Raw genomic sequence first — 15,359 nt, 5'->3', positions numbered from 1 at the left:
AGGTCAAGCCATTGTTTCCCACTGGCCCATGTGGGAATCGAACCAGTGGTGACCTTGGTGTTATGAACACTGCACTCTAACCACTGAGCAAACCGGCCGCCCTATTATCATTTTTAAATAGAAAGTTTAAAAATTCCAGGTGGAAGGGCCTTTTGATTTTTATTTTGTTATTTCTAGTTTTATTCCAATAAGATCAGATAATGTCATTCTATTATTAATATTTCTACTTTTTGGAACTTTATTGTTTGTCTGAAAAGATTGTAAGGATTGATTAAAATCCTTTGACATAGCACACATATATCCTCAATGTTAGCTTTTATTATTATGTACTTTGCTTTAGTAATGGTAAAGAGTCCGTACCATTGTGTTTATCAATGGACTAATTGCAGAGGTTGATAAGTATAGCCAAATCAATTTACTAAAGAATTTTGAAATGCCATTTTTGGCAGTTTGATCCTTATATAACCTTTTATTCTAGTCCGCATACATCAGCTGTTATGTAGCCATAGACTAATAAAGTAGTCAGTTTTGTCCTGGTTTATTTTTATTTTTTCTGACTAAGGATATATTTTAAATAAACTTTATTAGTCTACAGAGAGATTAGGGTTCATCTAAATTCAAGATGTAACAGTGGTGTCCGGCAGGATGCGCTCATCTTCAAGTACTAGAATACCAAATGGCAGCTTCAACATTAACAACGCAGTTCTCACATAAGACTTTTGGAGCTACAGGTGGTTCTAGGATTGACACAGCTACTGCGCATTGTCATCACGGGCCTCTGCCTTGTCTTCTTCGGTGTGTGGAGGATACAGCTCCTACTTGCAGCGTAGCTGCTGCGGAGTCTGGCACTGTGCTTTCCCAGGCCCAGACTGTCCTGCAGTTTGGAAGGAAGTTGGGGCAAAAAGCGCTTATTCTTCGAGAAGCTGTCTCTTTCATTAGAAGATGAAAATCTTTCCCAGAGGCTTCCAGTGGGTCTCCCTTCTTATTGGCTAGACTAGGATAACATTTCCCCCAGTAGCTACGTCATCACCAACAGAGAGAAATGGTATTGTCATAATTGGCTTAGGACAATCATACTCATCTCTTAATCACAGTTAGTGTCTATTAACAAGTTAGAATTAGAGATTGCTATTGTGTTATTACCAGTTATTACCAATAGTGTTGGTCTCTGCACAGAACCTAATTGACAACTGTGCTTTTATGAAAGATGGATTTTCTTTCGTGGGAAGGGATCTGGCTGTTGCATAGTGCTTTGATGACATGTATTCAACTGTTATAATCAGGCAGCCAGTGGAATTAGAAGAAATCAAATAATTTTTTTCTTCCTTTTGATGAAGAGGATCTTGAAACTTTGGTAAGAAATGTGTGAATCAGAATAATTAGACTAATCTGAGTTTTATTTTTTAGTCAGAATCTGGAGAAGTAAATAGAAACACAGAATTGAAGAAACTTCGTATTTTTGGGGCTGGGCCTAAGGTCGTGGGCCTGGCAATGGGAGCAAAAGATAAAGAAGGTAAAATCTGTTATTTGGTTATGAAAAGAAATAAGGTACAACAGTATGTATGGTTATGGCTTGATTCAAATAATATTTGAATTGCAGTCTGCCTTGGGCTTTTCTTAAGAATTGTAAACTTGCAACATAGTTCCTAGATAGATTGCCTTTTCTATGGCAGAATCTTAAATTTAAGGTGTGAGGAGCCACATTATATTGAATTTTCAGAATTGTAAACTTTCAACAGTTCCTAGACATGTCACCTTTCTGATGGCAGATAATCTTAAATTTAAGATGTGAAGAGCCATATTATGTTGAATTACTGTAACATTTTGGAAGAGAAATTTTCCTCCTGCATGTCTGATATGTGACACCAGAATTTATTGTAATTTTTAAAGGCTAGTTTATGAGAGAATGGTGAAATTAATGGTTCTCACCTGGTGATCTAAAGCTTTTAAATTCAAAGAGAAATAGAGGATTCTCTGACTATTAGTATCAAAAGATAGTGGAGAGTGCTTATGACTTAAATTCTAACTATAATGTGAGATATAGATAATGTATTACAGAATTGTACACCTGAAATTGATGTAACTTTAGTAACAATTGTCGCCCAATAAACTTTAATATAAAAAGAAATTCTAACTATAATTTTTACATTTTCTATAAATTACCTTGATATATCACTTCATTTAAATAAACTGCGGAAAGCCTACTATTCTCAGCTTAGCGTGTTTGAAATTCTGAGTAAAATTCTGATGAAAGAATAAGGTCTACTTTTCTGTTTGTATACGTGTCAGTTTTAAAACTCAGTTCAACAAAGATTGTGTTGGATATGTTTTTACTGTGTAAGAATTTAATGAAATGTTATAAGCACAAGTCATATTAACTATACATTTTACGATCTCAGTAATTAAGTCATAATTCGGATTGTGGACTAAACTCCTGAGGGTCATATAATGTTTCATCATTCTCAAAACGTGATAAGACTTACAAAATACATTATAATGTTTATTATTACCCTTTTAAGAATTAAGCACTTTCATTATCTTTTCCATTCTTGTAATTATTGTATCGGCTGGCAGTGATCTGAAAACTAGTCTCAAATTAGTCCCTGATAAGTACTACATACAGTCAGTATAGAATTAATAGTTAAGCTCTCTGGAGCTTTATTGCCTGAATAGAATCCCAAATCTGCCACTGACTGGCTGTGTGATTTTGAGCAGGTATCTAACTTCTCTGTACTTCTGCTTCTTCATCTTCAATGGGGGATAATAGTATATCTACCACATAGTGTTGTGAGATTTTAACAATTTAAACAATTTTAAATAGTGTCTGGTCCAGAGTAAGCTCTCAACATTAGTTTTTACTATTATTATATAACTATTTTTATTTTAAGATGAGGTCTCCCGAAGACGAAAAGTTACCAACAGGTCAGACGCATTTAACATGCAAATGAGACAACGGAAAGGAACTCTCTCTGTTAACTTTGTAAGTGTTCTGAGATGTGTCAGGAGGGAAAGGATTTATTTTTATTTAGTTTTGCACTTTTTATCTTGCTCTAGTATCTTGGTATGCCGTTTAGTTAATTCATTTGATTAGAAGACTTGATGGTGACTCCAAAGTTGCAACTTTGGTTGATGTAATGTTAACCTTGCTTTGTCCCATATACGTAGGCTGTTGCCCTAAGTCATAGACCTTGTGAGTAACTGAGAGAATTAATATGAATCTGTAAATCCCTGAGCTGTGTTATAGACAGTGCTCAGTGTTCATTCTCTACCAAAGAGTATTTGTATTTAGGAAGGATGACATGGTGTATTTTAGCTCTGTAAATTGACTTTCAAGTACCCTAGATTTGTAGGCTTTCTTTATTCTAATAACTTGATATGCTGTTATTAACATGCCTACTAGAAGCTCTGAGGAAATTCAGGAAGTTCCACGAAAGCTGTTTGAATACAATTACTTAAAAAAGTATTCAGGATTTAAGTTATGTTTATTTTTTAGTGTATGTTATTTTGTTTCAGTTGAGTTCCTGGTAAAAATTTAATATTATTTATTACAGAAAATACACTTTCACTTTGTTTTTTAACAGGTTGATCTCTATGTTTGTATGTTTTGTGGTCGGGGAAATAATGAAGATAAATTGCTTTTGTGTGATGGATGCGATGACAGCTATCATACATTTTGTTTAATTCCCCCACTACCTGATGTGCCCAAAGGAGACTGGAGGTGTCCTAAGTGTGTTGCTGAGGTACAATTTACGGATTCATTATAAACTAAGAACAATAACACATGCATACACACATAGAGTAAACACATTCCCCAAAGCTGCTTCCACTCTCTCTTTGTTTCTCAGTGTTTAAAATCTCCAGGATTTTTAAACAGTGATACTGAATGGAACTGTAAAAACTGTTTTGTGGCACCTTGCCTTTCAAAGTTTCTTTTTCTGACTATAGTTTGACAGATCTGTTTATTGCCACAGATGAATGAAACTTTTGTTCAGAATGTTCATATTCCTGGAAAACAATACAAATGAAGAAAGGCTGTAGGGTATTTCTGTTTTTTTTTTTTTTAAATAAAAAATGTACAAGTCACACATGAAGCTCTAAAACTTAGGAATTGTGCATTATTTTCTTGCTAACAGATGAAATGATGGTGTCTATTAGCTTGATTAAATTTTTATTTGATTGTAAAAATTATTTTTATTGAAAGATTATAATGTCATTGTCATGAAATAAATGCCTAGGCTGTTTACTTATGTTAACAAAACGGGACAGGAAGGGAAGGAGTTGGCTGTATATAGAAGCTGTATATAGAAAGCGTATATAGATGTATTCAGAGGTCTTTTATGGCCTTTGAATTATTATTCTTAAAGTTGGGTGATTCAGAAGCAGTTCTGTGCGAGTATTTGTGTTAAGATATTGGTCATGATGATTGAGTGTGAAAAGAAGAAAAAACATTCTTCTGGCTAGATATCCTAGCAATCCACTGTATATACACTTATGAATTACCTTCTTTCCTTCATGAACGTTTATTAATATGTTCTGCATAGCTAGGTCTACTGCTATTCTGAGAATGACAGTCAGCCCTGGGCTTAATTCCAAGTGAGGAGTCCTCTAGGTGCCAGAGCGTAATGCCAATTCCAAAGGTTAAAGGTGTCTTATTACCACCTTCCTACAGGAAAAGTGAAAAATGCAGTTCAGGTTCCAGAACTTTATTTCCTGATTCCATATTGCAAGTAATTAGTACTTGTTTTGTTGTCTATGGTTGATTGGATTAGCTTCCCCTAATCATCAAAGAAGATAGTACCTGAAAGTCTTAATATTATACTTGGTTCAGTTCAGTTTCAGTGAGTTAATCTTAGATATTTTTTCTTTCCAGGAATGTAATAAACCTCGAGAAGCCTTTGGATTTGAACAAGCTGTACGAGAATATACCCTTCAGAGTTTTGGAGAAATGGCAGATAATTTTAAGTCTGATTATTTCAATATGCCAGTCCATGTGAGTATCTGTCTTTAGGTCAGTTTGGGGAGGTAGGAAGTCTAAAACTTTTGGTTTGCTTTTTACTTACTACGTTATTTTGTAGAAAACAGGGACCGCATGAAAAAGATGATAGACCACCAATTCTGAAGCCTAGGGGCCTGGAATCTGTTTCTGTTTCTTTCACACACTAATGTGGCAGTATCCACTCTCCTGTTGAGAAATCTACTTTGATCCTTGAATTGTTTATTAGCCCTCTATGAGTTATGTTTTACAGAAAAGCATGAAGTATGTGGTAGTTGCTGCTTTTGTTCAGTTATTTGTAATACGAGGTATGCTTCTTTTCTTAAGGGATCTTGGACTTTTTAAAATTTCTAGCAAAAAAATTTGCAAAAGCTATTAAAATTAGGCCTTGATTTTTGTGTTTTCCTTTTCTTCCTTGATGGCCTAGGTCATCTTTAGTCTTAGTAAACAGCTTGCAGAAAAAGTCTTAGTAAACAGCTTGCAGAAAAAGGCAATTCAAGTTCATTATGTTTTTCTGAACATCTGAGTTGTCTTTAGCTTTTCCCCATCCTCAGTGGAAAAAGCTAGTACTCTGGGACAGGAGAAGGTTTTGTATTTTATCAAGGGTTTGTGTTTACTTAACCTGCATCTTATGTTACTGTGTGTTATGGTTATAGTGAGTTAGTAACATATTATCTTTGTTTTCCTTGTGTAGATGGTTCCCACAGAACTAGTAGAGAAGGAATTCTGGCGGCTGGTGAGCAGCATTGAAGAAGATGTTATCGTAGAATACGGAGCTGATATCTCCTCAAAAGACTTTGGAAGTGGATTTCCTGTAAAGGATGGTCGGAGAAAGATGCTTCCAGAAGAAGAGGTGCAGAGCAGATAATAGTATCTAAACTTCTGCTTATCCCCCAAGCTGATTTAATCTTTGCATGGTTGAAAATCACATTTCTCTAAACATGAGGGACCATGTTCATTTAAAATATTAAATATGTAGGATTTGGACAATATAAATAATCTTCAGTTTTAAAAACAATAAATTCAAAGCAACTTCAAAAATTATTTAACTTTGCATTTTAAAACCAATTTAATTAGTGTAAAACTAACCCCATTTAAAGAAAAAAAACCTGCTTAGCTGTTTCTCTTTGAAAATCTACAAGGTGATTTAAGATTTAAAAAAAAGTTACATTTTATTGTTAAGTCCACAATTTTGATTCTTTCAGCATCTGAGCTGGTAGGTTTTCAAATATATGTTTAAACTGTAACATATAATGAAGTCCCATCACGTAGTAGATGCCTTCTCTATGTAGAAAGCTGAATTAAGATGATCATTCAGTTCTTTTTACTTTAGTCCTTGTCACTTTTTCTGTCCCTCTATAATTGGCAGTGATTAAAAGTTTTATCTCCTATTAAAAGACTTATACATAGTTTTAAAAAAAGTTACATACATAGTGCCGAAGGGTTACAATTAAAAGTATAGCCACTCCAGCTCTTTTAAGGTTATCATTTTCATGGTAAATATTTTCCCATTCTTTCACTGTTTTCTTATGTCTCATGTCTTTTGTTCCTGTTTCTCGGTTACGGTCTTTTGATGTTAAGCAGACAGTTTTAATACTATTTTAATTCCTGTGGGGTTTTTTTGGCTATGTATTTTTGAGTTATTTAGTGATTCTTAGAATTATATCCATCTTTTTTTTTAAACAGCTTTATTGACAATGTACATCTTTAAACTTATCAAATATAGCAACTTCGAAACCGTGTCTCTTCATTTCTTCCTCTCTCTCTTGTGCATTGTGTCTATATAGTATATAAACACGACAGAGCAATGTAATTATTGCTTTAAACCACCTTATTTATTTTTTTAATTGAGAAGAGAAGAAATACACTTTTTTTCATAATTATTCAAATATTTACCATTTCTGGTGCTCTTCGTTCATTCTTGTGGATCAAAGTTATCATGTGGGGTAATTTTCTTTCAGCCTGGGACTGCTCTTATTTATAGTGCAGGTCTGCTAGCAACGAATTCTTTCAGTCTTTGCTTATCTGGGAATGTCTTTCAAGAATGTTTTTCAAGAATAAATGGCTTCTCAGTTTGGTTTTGCCTTTGGTCAATTTCTAGTGCCTTGAAATGGTTGTTTTCATAATCTTTTTTCCCCCCCTTCTTCCACCTCCTCCCACCCCCACTCTGGTTCAAGCCGTTGTTTCTCAGTCTAGTTGTGTAGGACACAGCTCCCTGGCCCATGCTGGTGGGCCTTGCACTCCCCATCCCCCAGCTGAGGCAGTTGGTCGCCAGTCATTGGTCGGCCGCTCACAGTAGCTCTCACCGGCTGCCGGCCGCTCCCGCTCACCTTGGCCACTGGCTTCTGGCAGCACACAGCAGCCCACGCTGACCTCCGGCTGCTCACGGCAGCCCAGCTCGAGGGAGAACTGTTACTCACAGTCTTAGCTGTAGAGGGCGCAGCTCGCTGGCCCATGTGGGAATTGAACCGGCGACCTGGGCGTTAGGAGCACAGTGCTTCAACCAACCACCTGAGCCACTGGGCTGGCCCTGTTTTCATAATCTTGTCCAGATTTATCCTTGTTTTCTCTGAAGGGGAATTTCCCAACCTCTTCACATTACCATTTCTGGAAGCCCTTTCCGATAAAAGGTCTCCCTCCTACCCAGATTTATAAGCTGATAGAGGAAAACCCTATTGCATCTTGTAGTGTGTCCTTACAGATACAATGTATCTATACAGTAGTTATATGTCATGCATACAGAGTTACATATTCCTTTTTAAACAGAACCGGGAGTATTACTTTCATGGTTCTGTACCTGGCTTACCTTTTTTATTTTTGGAGTCCCTTCATGGCCTGTCCAGTCCATTCTAATTCCTTATAGCGTTACCTACCCAGTTTATTCATAGTACTATTTCATGTTTTTGTTATGCTAGCCATCCATTCAGAAATATCTGAGTACATGGTATGTGCTGAATGAAGTTTTCGTGTTTTGTTTTGTTTTGTTTTTTTTATGATTGAACGTTGTGTCTTTTGGCTTTCTTCTTATTTTAGCCTTACTGATTTTTTTCCTCCTGTGATGGTAAAACACAGGTTAGGATAATCAAATTAGGATAATACCATGTTTCCTTGAAAATAAGACTGGGTCTTATATTAATTTTTGCTCCAAAACACACATTAGGTCTTATGATCAGGGGATGTCATCTTGAAAAATCATATTCGGGCTTATTTTCCGGTTAGATCTTCTTTTTGGGGAAACAATACTGATTTGAGAATAGACACTGGGTTTTACTAAGGAAGAAAGAAATGATTACAATGGGTGGAGAACATAGATTATATGTGGATGGTTTCTATAGGAGGAGTTCAGTGAGGGAACGTATATGAGTATTTGTTCAATATGACTGAATTAAACCTGGATTGTATTAAAGTGTGAAGAATGGCATTAGTCTGGGGTTCTTCGTACCCTTTCATTGGCAAATGGTAGGCAGTTATCTAATTACTGGGAAGAGACTTCACTATATAGCTCTTTTTCTGAATTATTTACTGTTTTGAATGTTTAAGTTGTTCTTGAATAGATATTTCATCTTGTAATCTTAGAAGGTTACAGTTTTTAAACATTGTCAATCCTAGGTATTAATACTAATAATGTAAATATTAGTCCTTCATATTTAAATTTTGTATGAACCTTCATTTTATCTATTTCTGCTTTTGCACCATTCACATTCATGTAAGAATGTGGAGAAATGCTGGGCTTGAAAGACACTACCCATGGTATGAAGAGATAGGTGATACAGCCTATTTGTCCTAGACTGGGTCATGGATTTACTATTTATTTTCCAAATAATAATGTTTAACTCAAAATTCTGTTTTATGTTGTAAGATGGAATGAGAGAACACATTTAGCACAACAAGATTGTAAGGATTAATTAGAAAATGTGTGTAAAACCTTCAGACTTTTTATACTTACATTTTATGTCAGTTTGATACTCTCCACTGAAAGTTACTCTGTTAGAATGATAGATAACTACTAGTTTTTCACCAGGAGTTGTACATTTGTGTTAAACCTTCTGTAGGAGTTAGCCTTTTGGTATCTGATAGCACAGTTCTCTGGTATAATTCAGTGGAAAAGTACTTTCGAAGTTAATACATTTGTCTTATGAATACAATGTGCTTTACAAACAGGGCTTCTGAGGAATAAAGATAGCATGAACTTGAAACCTTCCTTGGAAACATTTTTTCTTCTTATCCTCATTCCATATTAAATCACTGAATACTGTTAATTCATTCTTCACTATTTTCTATAGGATTGGCCTCTTTCCATTCCCACTACTACCATGCTTGTCTTGGTCCTATGTCGGGATGATTGCCGTGGTCTTTCTTACATAATGACCACTTGTGATGGGGATCCCCAAGACCATCTCCCGGTTCAGTGATTTTCTAGGAGGACTCATGGCTGTGATTTATAACAGTGAAAGGGTACAAAGCAAAATCAGCAAATGGCAAAATGCACGGTCAAAGCCCAGAGAAAACCAGGTATAAGCTTGCAAGAGTCCTCTCCCAGTAGAGCCACACAGGATGCACTTTATTACTTCAGTATCAAATTGATGACAGGTGAAGGTTGCCTACCTACCAGGGAAGCTCATTAGAGACTTTGTGCTAAAGGTTTTTATTGGGGGATGACAACATGGGCACCCTTTGCCCAACATACAGCAAAATTCTATACTCCCGGAGAGAAAGAAGTGTGCATAAGCCACATTGTATAGTGTGGGCACTGGGAACCACTCTATCATTGTAGGGCACTGTTTACCATGCAAGTTCTAATGCCACCCAAGGGTCCAACTTTAAGCAGACCTTTTGAAGGATAGCTGTCTTAGGCCTGCTATATTAACTGTTTTCTGCTTATGGCTTCTCTCTGCAGTCTTTCTTACATATTTCATTTAAAGTTTTAAGATTGATGAGTCTTCGGGAATTTATTATCTAATTCTGTCTACTCTTGTTGAAATTTTCTATAATCAAAGTTTAAAAATATTTAAGATACATTTGTTTTACTTTTCTTTTGAATATAAGATTAAATTCAAGCTTCTAAGTTTGAAACTTAAGAGTAAAGATACAATCTTTTTTTCTAGCCTTATTTCCTGTATTACTGAGTATGACTATTCCAATCTGCCCCTTCACCAGCTAGATGAGTATATTCTGTCGTTTACCTTCAAATTTTGTCTATCCTTTCAAGCTCTACTCATATTCTTCCTTTTCCATGAACTTTTCTTAACAATGCAAACCCACGATGATTACTATTTTGTCCTCTGAAGAACTATAGAATTTACTCTTTTGTCTGTATTTGGAATTTAATGTATAGTGCCTTATCTTGAAACTTTTTCTATGTAGGCCTATCTCCAACTAGATTGATTATTTTTATCAGCCAGCCAGCTGACCAACCAGCTAAAAAATGTATTGAGTAGTATTTTTTGAAAGCCTTTTTTTTTTTTACGCCCTTTGAGGGTAAGAATGGTATCTCTTTATTATTTTTTTATTGAAATTCCTAGTTAAACCTATGTTGAGCTTTATCCTCTGATACTCTTTTATTTTATTTTTTTAAAGTTTATTGGGGTGACAATTATCGGTAAAGATACATAGGTTTCAATGTACAATTCTGTAATACATTATCTATATATCGCATTGTATGTTCACCACCCAGAGTAAGTTCTCCTCCTCTGATAATTACACTTTTATAGTTTTTGTTTGTCTAGTTACAGATTCAGTCTCTTCAGTTTTGTCATTGGCTGTTTAACTTCTTACGTTGAGGGTTTTATTTTTAAACTCTGTATTATAGAAAGTTTCAAATGTATAAAAGTAAACATAATAGTTTACTTCCCTCCCTCCCTCCCTCAGTACTTGGCATCCAGGTTCAACAGTTATGAACCTTCTAATGGGAGCCAGTTGGATTCTGCTGGCTGTTTCTACATTCAGTCATTGCGATATCACATATCCTCTGGAAAACTCACACTACATTCCTGCAAGAATGGTAGTGAAAAAGGCAAATAACATCTCAGAATTATTATAAAATGGTTGGACTTTGCAGATCCTCTTAGTCTTGGGCTTCCCAGACCCTACTTTGAGAACTGTCCTCCACAAGGATGATAAGAACTTTGAGTCTCTACCTCATCTGGCTTTAGGAGTGGGTGTTTGAAACTCAGTGACAAGTGCTTATTATATTCAGTTAGAAACCTCTATGAAAACAAACTACTGCTTTCCTTTTTTTCTGGCTGTACTCCCTTTCTTTGTTTCTGGAAACTGGGAATTCTTTTCTCTTTTGTAGTCATCTATGAAATGTTTTTGTTACTGTTACAATTTAATATTTCTAGATGAGCTGGTAGTGGGGGGTGGTGGTGGTGATTTGCAGTATTGTCTGTCTTCAGTGTTGCCACAAATTCAGGATAATGTATCTCATTAGGTCCTCAGTATCTGGCACCGTTCTGAAAATACAGTGATAGACATTTTGGGAAGTTATGCTACTGGGGATCAAGTAGAAATATAATAGTGATCTATTAAAATGAATCACTATTGATAAGCTAGGATGAGTAATAAAAAGCCTTGGTTATATGCTTCAGCATAAATGAGGTATCTGAAGTAAAGGGAAATCTATTATAAATAACACCTAGACAGCAGATAGGATTCAATGTTTAGGTATATGTTAAATGTATTCAAGAGAAGGGAACACAAACTCTCTGGATTAGATTGTAAATGTAAAAGTTTTACTTTTTTTTTGAAGACTCCCTTGAGATTTCTATTAAGCCCTTGTTATTTCTGATACCTCATTTACGTTTTCTTTACAGGAATATGCGCTTTCCGGTTGGAACTTGAATAACATGCCTGTTCTAGAGCAGTCTGTTCTTGCACATATCAATGTAGACATCTCTGGTATGAAAGTGCCATGGCTCTATGTGGGAATGTGTTTCTCGTCTTTTTGCTGGCACATTGAAGATCACTGGAGTTACTCCATCAATTACTTGCACTGGTATGTACAGTCTTTGTTAACAGCATACATACTTAGTAACCTTTTTAAAGATGTAGTAATATTAGGTGATATATTACGGAGAGCTGAATTTCAAAGTATTTCCTATCCAAAAGTAGGACAATATATTGATGAAAGAAATCTAAGTGATCTAAGGATACATCTCACATACCTTCCCTTTTAAAGTATGTGCAAGCCCAGAGCCTACAAGTTTAGACCAAATGATACCTGTTTGGTATATGTGAAAATTACTTTGGTATATCTTTTGATATGCAAAGTAGGATGTTAAAAGTTTATATACTGAAGATCTAACGAAATCTTTAGAATTTGAAATATTCAAATGATTTTTTTCCTTTTAATATTTTCCCTAAAAATGCTTAAGTTACATGTGTATTCATTAAATTCTTTTGTTGACTTTTTGTATCTCACCCACAGCTTTTATTTACTTACCCAGTTCCTTGTCCAGATTATTATCTTAACTAAATGATACCTTTTCTCTCCATTTGGAAAATAATACTCAGATAACACAGGAAAATAATACTCAGATCACAGTGGAAAACTCGAGTGATTTTCTTTCTCTGCTTTAATGCTGGGCTGTGTAATATGATAGCCTCTAACCACATGTGGCTATTTAAATTAGACAAAATTAAGTAAAATTAAAAATTTACTCGCTCAGTTGGGTTTCAACAATTTCTAGCCTAGGCTTATTTCCTGGCATAGTAAAATTGAACTCAGTGAAGTTATGTAAAGGTATTCTAGAGAGCATTGACTTTTACTTTGATCATTGTGGAGGTAATTAGAATATACAGTGGACCTATATGAATCAAAGAAGTATGTCAGTATCCTTTGGAACAGTGTGTACTTTTCATGTAGTACCTTTCCTGTGTGAAGATAGTATTTACTGACCCACCTTAAAGAGTTCATGTGTTTAGAATTACTTTTCTAATAGCAGTGATAAGTATGTAACTGTCTATCCATACGCTCTTACCTCCTATTATGAACAATAGCACATATTTATGAGATGGTTGCAAGGCTTCAGGTCATGTAATCTGTGGCCATGGAACAAGACAAAGTTAATTGTAATTTAGTGGATTTGAATCAGAGACTCTAGCCTCATTGGCACCATGCTCTACCTAGCTAAACAGTGATTTCTTTTGCTAGGGGGGAGCCAAAGACATGGTATGGTGTGCCATCTCATGCTGCAGAGCAACTGGAGGAGGTGATGAGGGAGCTGGCCCCTGAATTATTTGAATCCCAGCCGGATCTTCTACACCAGTTAGTCACCATCATGAACCCCAATGTGCTAATGGACCATGGTGTGCCTGTGAGTCTTTGTGTCTCCCTTCAGTATTTTCAATTTAAAGTTATTTTAGCTTTTGATTAGATAGAATCACAACATATGCTTTGTTTTGTAACTGGATGTGAAAGATTATATCACCTTCTAGCTAAATTAGATTTATATTCTGAAGGGAACAACATTTATTTGATTAAGAAGGGTACTTTAAAGTATGAATCTTACTTTATATATAGCTATCTATTAAAATAGCCTTCTGTTTTCAGTAAACAGTCATATCCTGGTTTTTACAAAAATCTTAATTCTTTATTATCCCTATTTAATCAAAGTTTAAGCATTTTAAGTGGTAGTTTTAATAACTAATACTTTATCCTTTTGGAGATCATGTAAAGATTTCACAACTATTTTTCATATGAGATGATGAAGTAAACATATGAATACCTTTTCTACTTTTCCACTTAGTTTTGGAAATGATTAAATTTAAGCTACTAACATCTGATAAAGTATAAGTTTAATAAGTTTGTTACATATAGTTAGATATTTCTTGTAACCTTAATGAGATAGTACATTAGTAGTAGTGCTACTTTGTCTTTAGGGAGTGAGTTTATACTAGAATCTGGGACTTTCCAAACACACTTTGTATTATCATAATACAAAGTGAGATTCAGGAAAACTGATATTTGGGCTATCTCCATATTACATATGAACTAATCAATTACTTAGTTTCCAAAAAAATTAAGAGCGGCAAGTTCCATCCTTTACCTCTATTTACAACACAATGATACAAGGGATAAAAATTTATTGATTGTAAAAATTTTATCAAGTTAGGAAACTGGTAGCTCAGTAGGAATAATGTTTTTTCTTTGAGAATTTCTTTTGGTGGCTAATTCTTGTCATGAATTATTATACCTTGTTATCAGTGACCATTTATTTTAAGAAGGTGGAATTCTGGCTGCTGCTTAAACTTGATTATCATCTTCTGATGTGTGTAGATTAATGCTTTATTGTTTTCAAGTTTAGAAAATACTTCTGAAACTGATAAAATCTGTCTCCCTTTTTTTTGTTGTTTTTATTTTGTTTTTTTTTGTATCACTGTTCTCAATTTGCATTTAGGTGTACAGGACCAATCAGTGTGCTGGCGAGTTTGTTGTGACGTTTCCTCGTGCCTATCATTCTGGATTTAATCAGGGCTATAACTTCGCTGAAGCTGTGAACTTCTGTACTGCTGACTGGGTCTGTTCTATAGCAAGTAACTGTTGTACGTCTACTAACATCCCTGACAAATGCACCTTAGTTGCCACTTTCCTTAGTTGGGGAGGTTGGATTCATGAATATTTCCGTAGAGACTGGAGTGGCTGTGGTAATTTAGAAAGTTCAGTTAGAGTTCCCATTACAGTTTTTATTTGAAAGATTTTGTAGTTCTTCTTATTCACTCATTATTTTCCCCATTCTGTTTGAATTTTAAATGGTCAGTTGATGTTTTCTGAATCTTTTCTCAGAGAATACGGTTCATCTAAGGTCCTTGCTTTCTCTGAGCACTTTTGGATTTTGTAAAGATACCCAGATGTTTTCAAGAATTAATTCTACTGTATTTTCAAATATATAGCTCTGTGACTTTTATTTTAAAATAGTATCTTTATTATTGCCTTCTGATGGACAATTAGGTGATTTTATTCTTCCTGCCATTTTATGTTTTCTATATTCCCTCTTTAAAAATATATTCTAAAGAGTAACTGTGGTATTTAGATATCTGTGGGCTCTACTGTGTAAATGATGCCAGTGATTACTATTTTGCTTTTGTATGAGGTAATTACCGAAAAAATAATTAGTTATAATTATGTCATATTGGTTGGGAAAAGACTGCAAATTTATAATACACTCTTTGCCTTTAACTTTCTTTTAGTGATACTTTTTGCCACCTCTGAACGTTTGGGGGGATATTCTTTAGTAATACTGGATCTTATGTTTTCTGTGGGTACCTTAATTAAATTTTATGATTCACCATTTTTATTTCCTTGGCTAATGAATGAAGTGATATAATAAACAGTCTTATTTGATGTAATTTTAAACTTATTTCTTAA

At 34.8% G+C, this 15,359-nt stretch overlaps 1 protein-coding gene across 1 annotated transcript in view; it reads left to right on the top strand.

Annotated features, from left to right (window-relative positions):
• KDM5A (lysine demethylase 5A) overlaps positions 1 to 15,359 on the top strand; it is a 73,403-nt gene that overhangs the window by 19,224 nt on the left and 38,820 nt on the right. The window contains exons 6-13 of the mRNA XM_081058313.1: positions 1,408 to 1,513; positions 2,889 to 2,980; positions 3,582 to 3,740; positions 4,871 to 4,990; positions 5,688 to 5,846; positions 11,806 to 11,987; positions 13,146 to 13,308; positions 14,392 to 14,511. Of these exons, the coding sequence (XP_080914439.1) occupies positions 1,408 to 1,513; positions 2,889 to 2,980; positions 3,582 to 3,740; positions 4,871 to 4,990; positions 5,688 to 5,846; positions 11,806 to 11,987; positions 13,146 to 13,308; positions 14,392 to 14,511 (1,101 nt within the window). The remainder of the gene's footprint in view (positions 1 to 1,407; positions 1,514 to 2,888; positions 2,981 to 3,581; positions 3,741 to 4,870; positions 4,991 to 5,687; positions 5,847 to 11,805; positions 11,988 to 13,145; positions 13,309 to 14,391; positions 14,512 to 15,359) is intronic.

Source organism: Rhinolophus hipposideros, assembly GCF_964194185.1.
Source record: "Rhinolophus hipposideros genome assembly, chromosome: 9".
Classification (NCBI taxonomy): Eukaryota; Metazoa; Chordata; class Mammalia; order Chiroptera; family Rhinolophidae; genus Rhinolophus; species Rhinolophus hipposideros.
The sequence above is the reverse complement of the archived record's forward strand: the minus strand, read 5'-3'. Positions and strand labels throughout refer to the sequence as shown.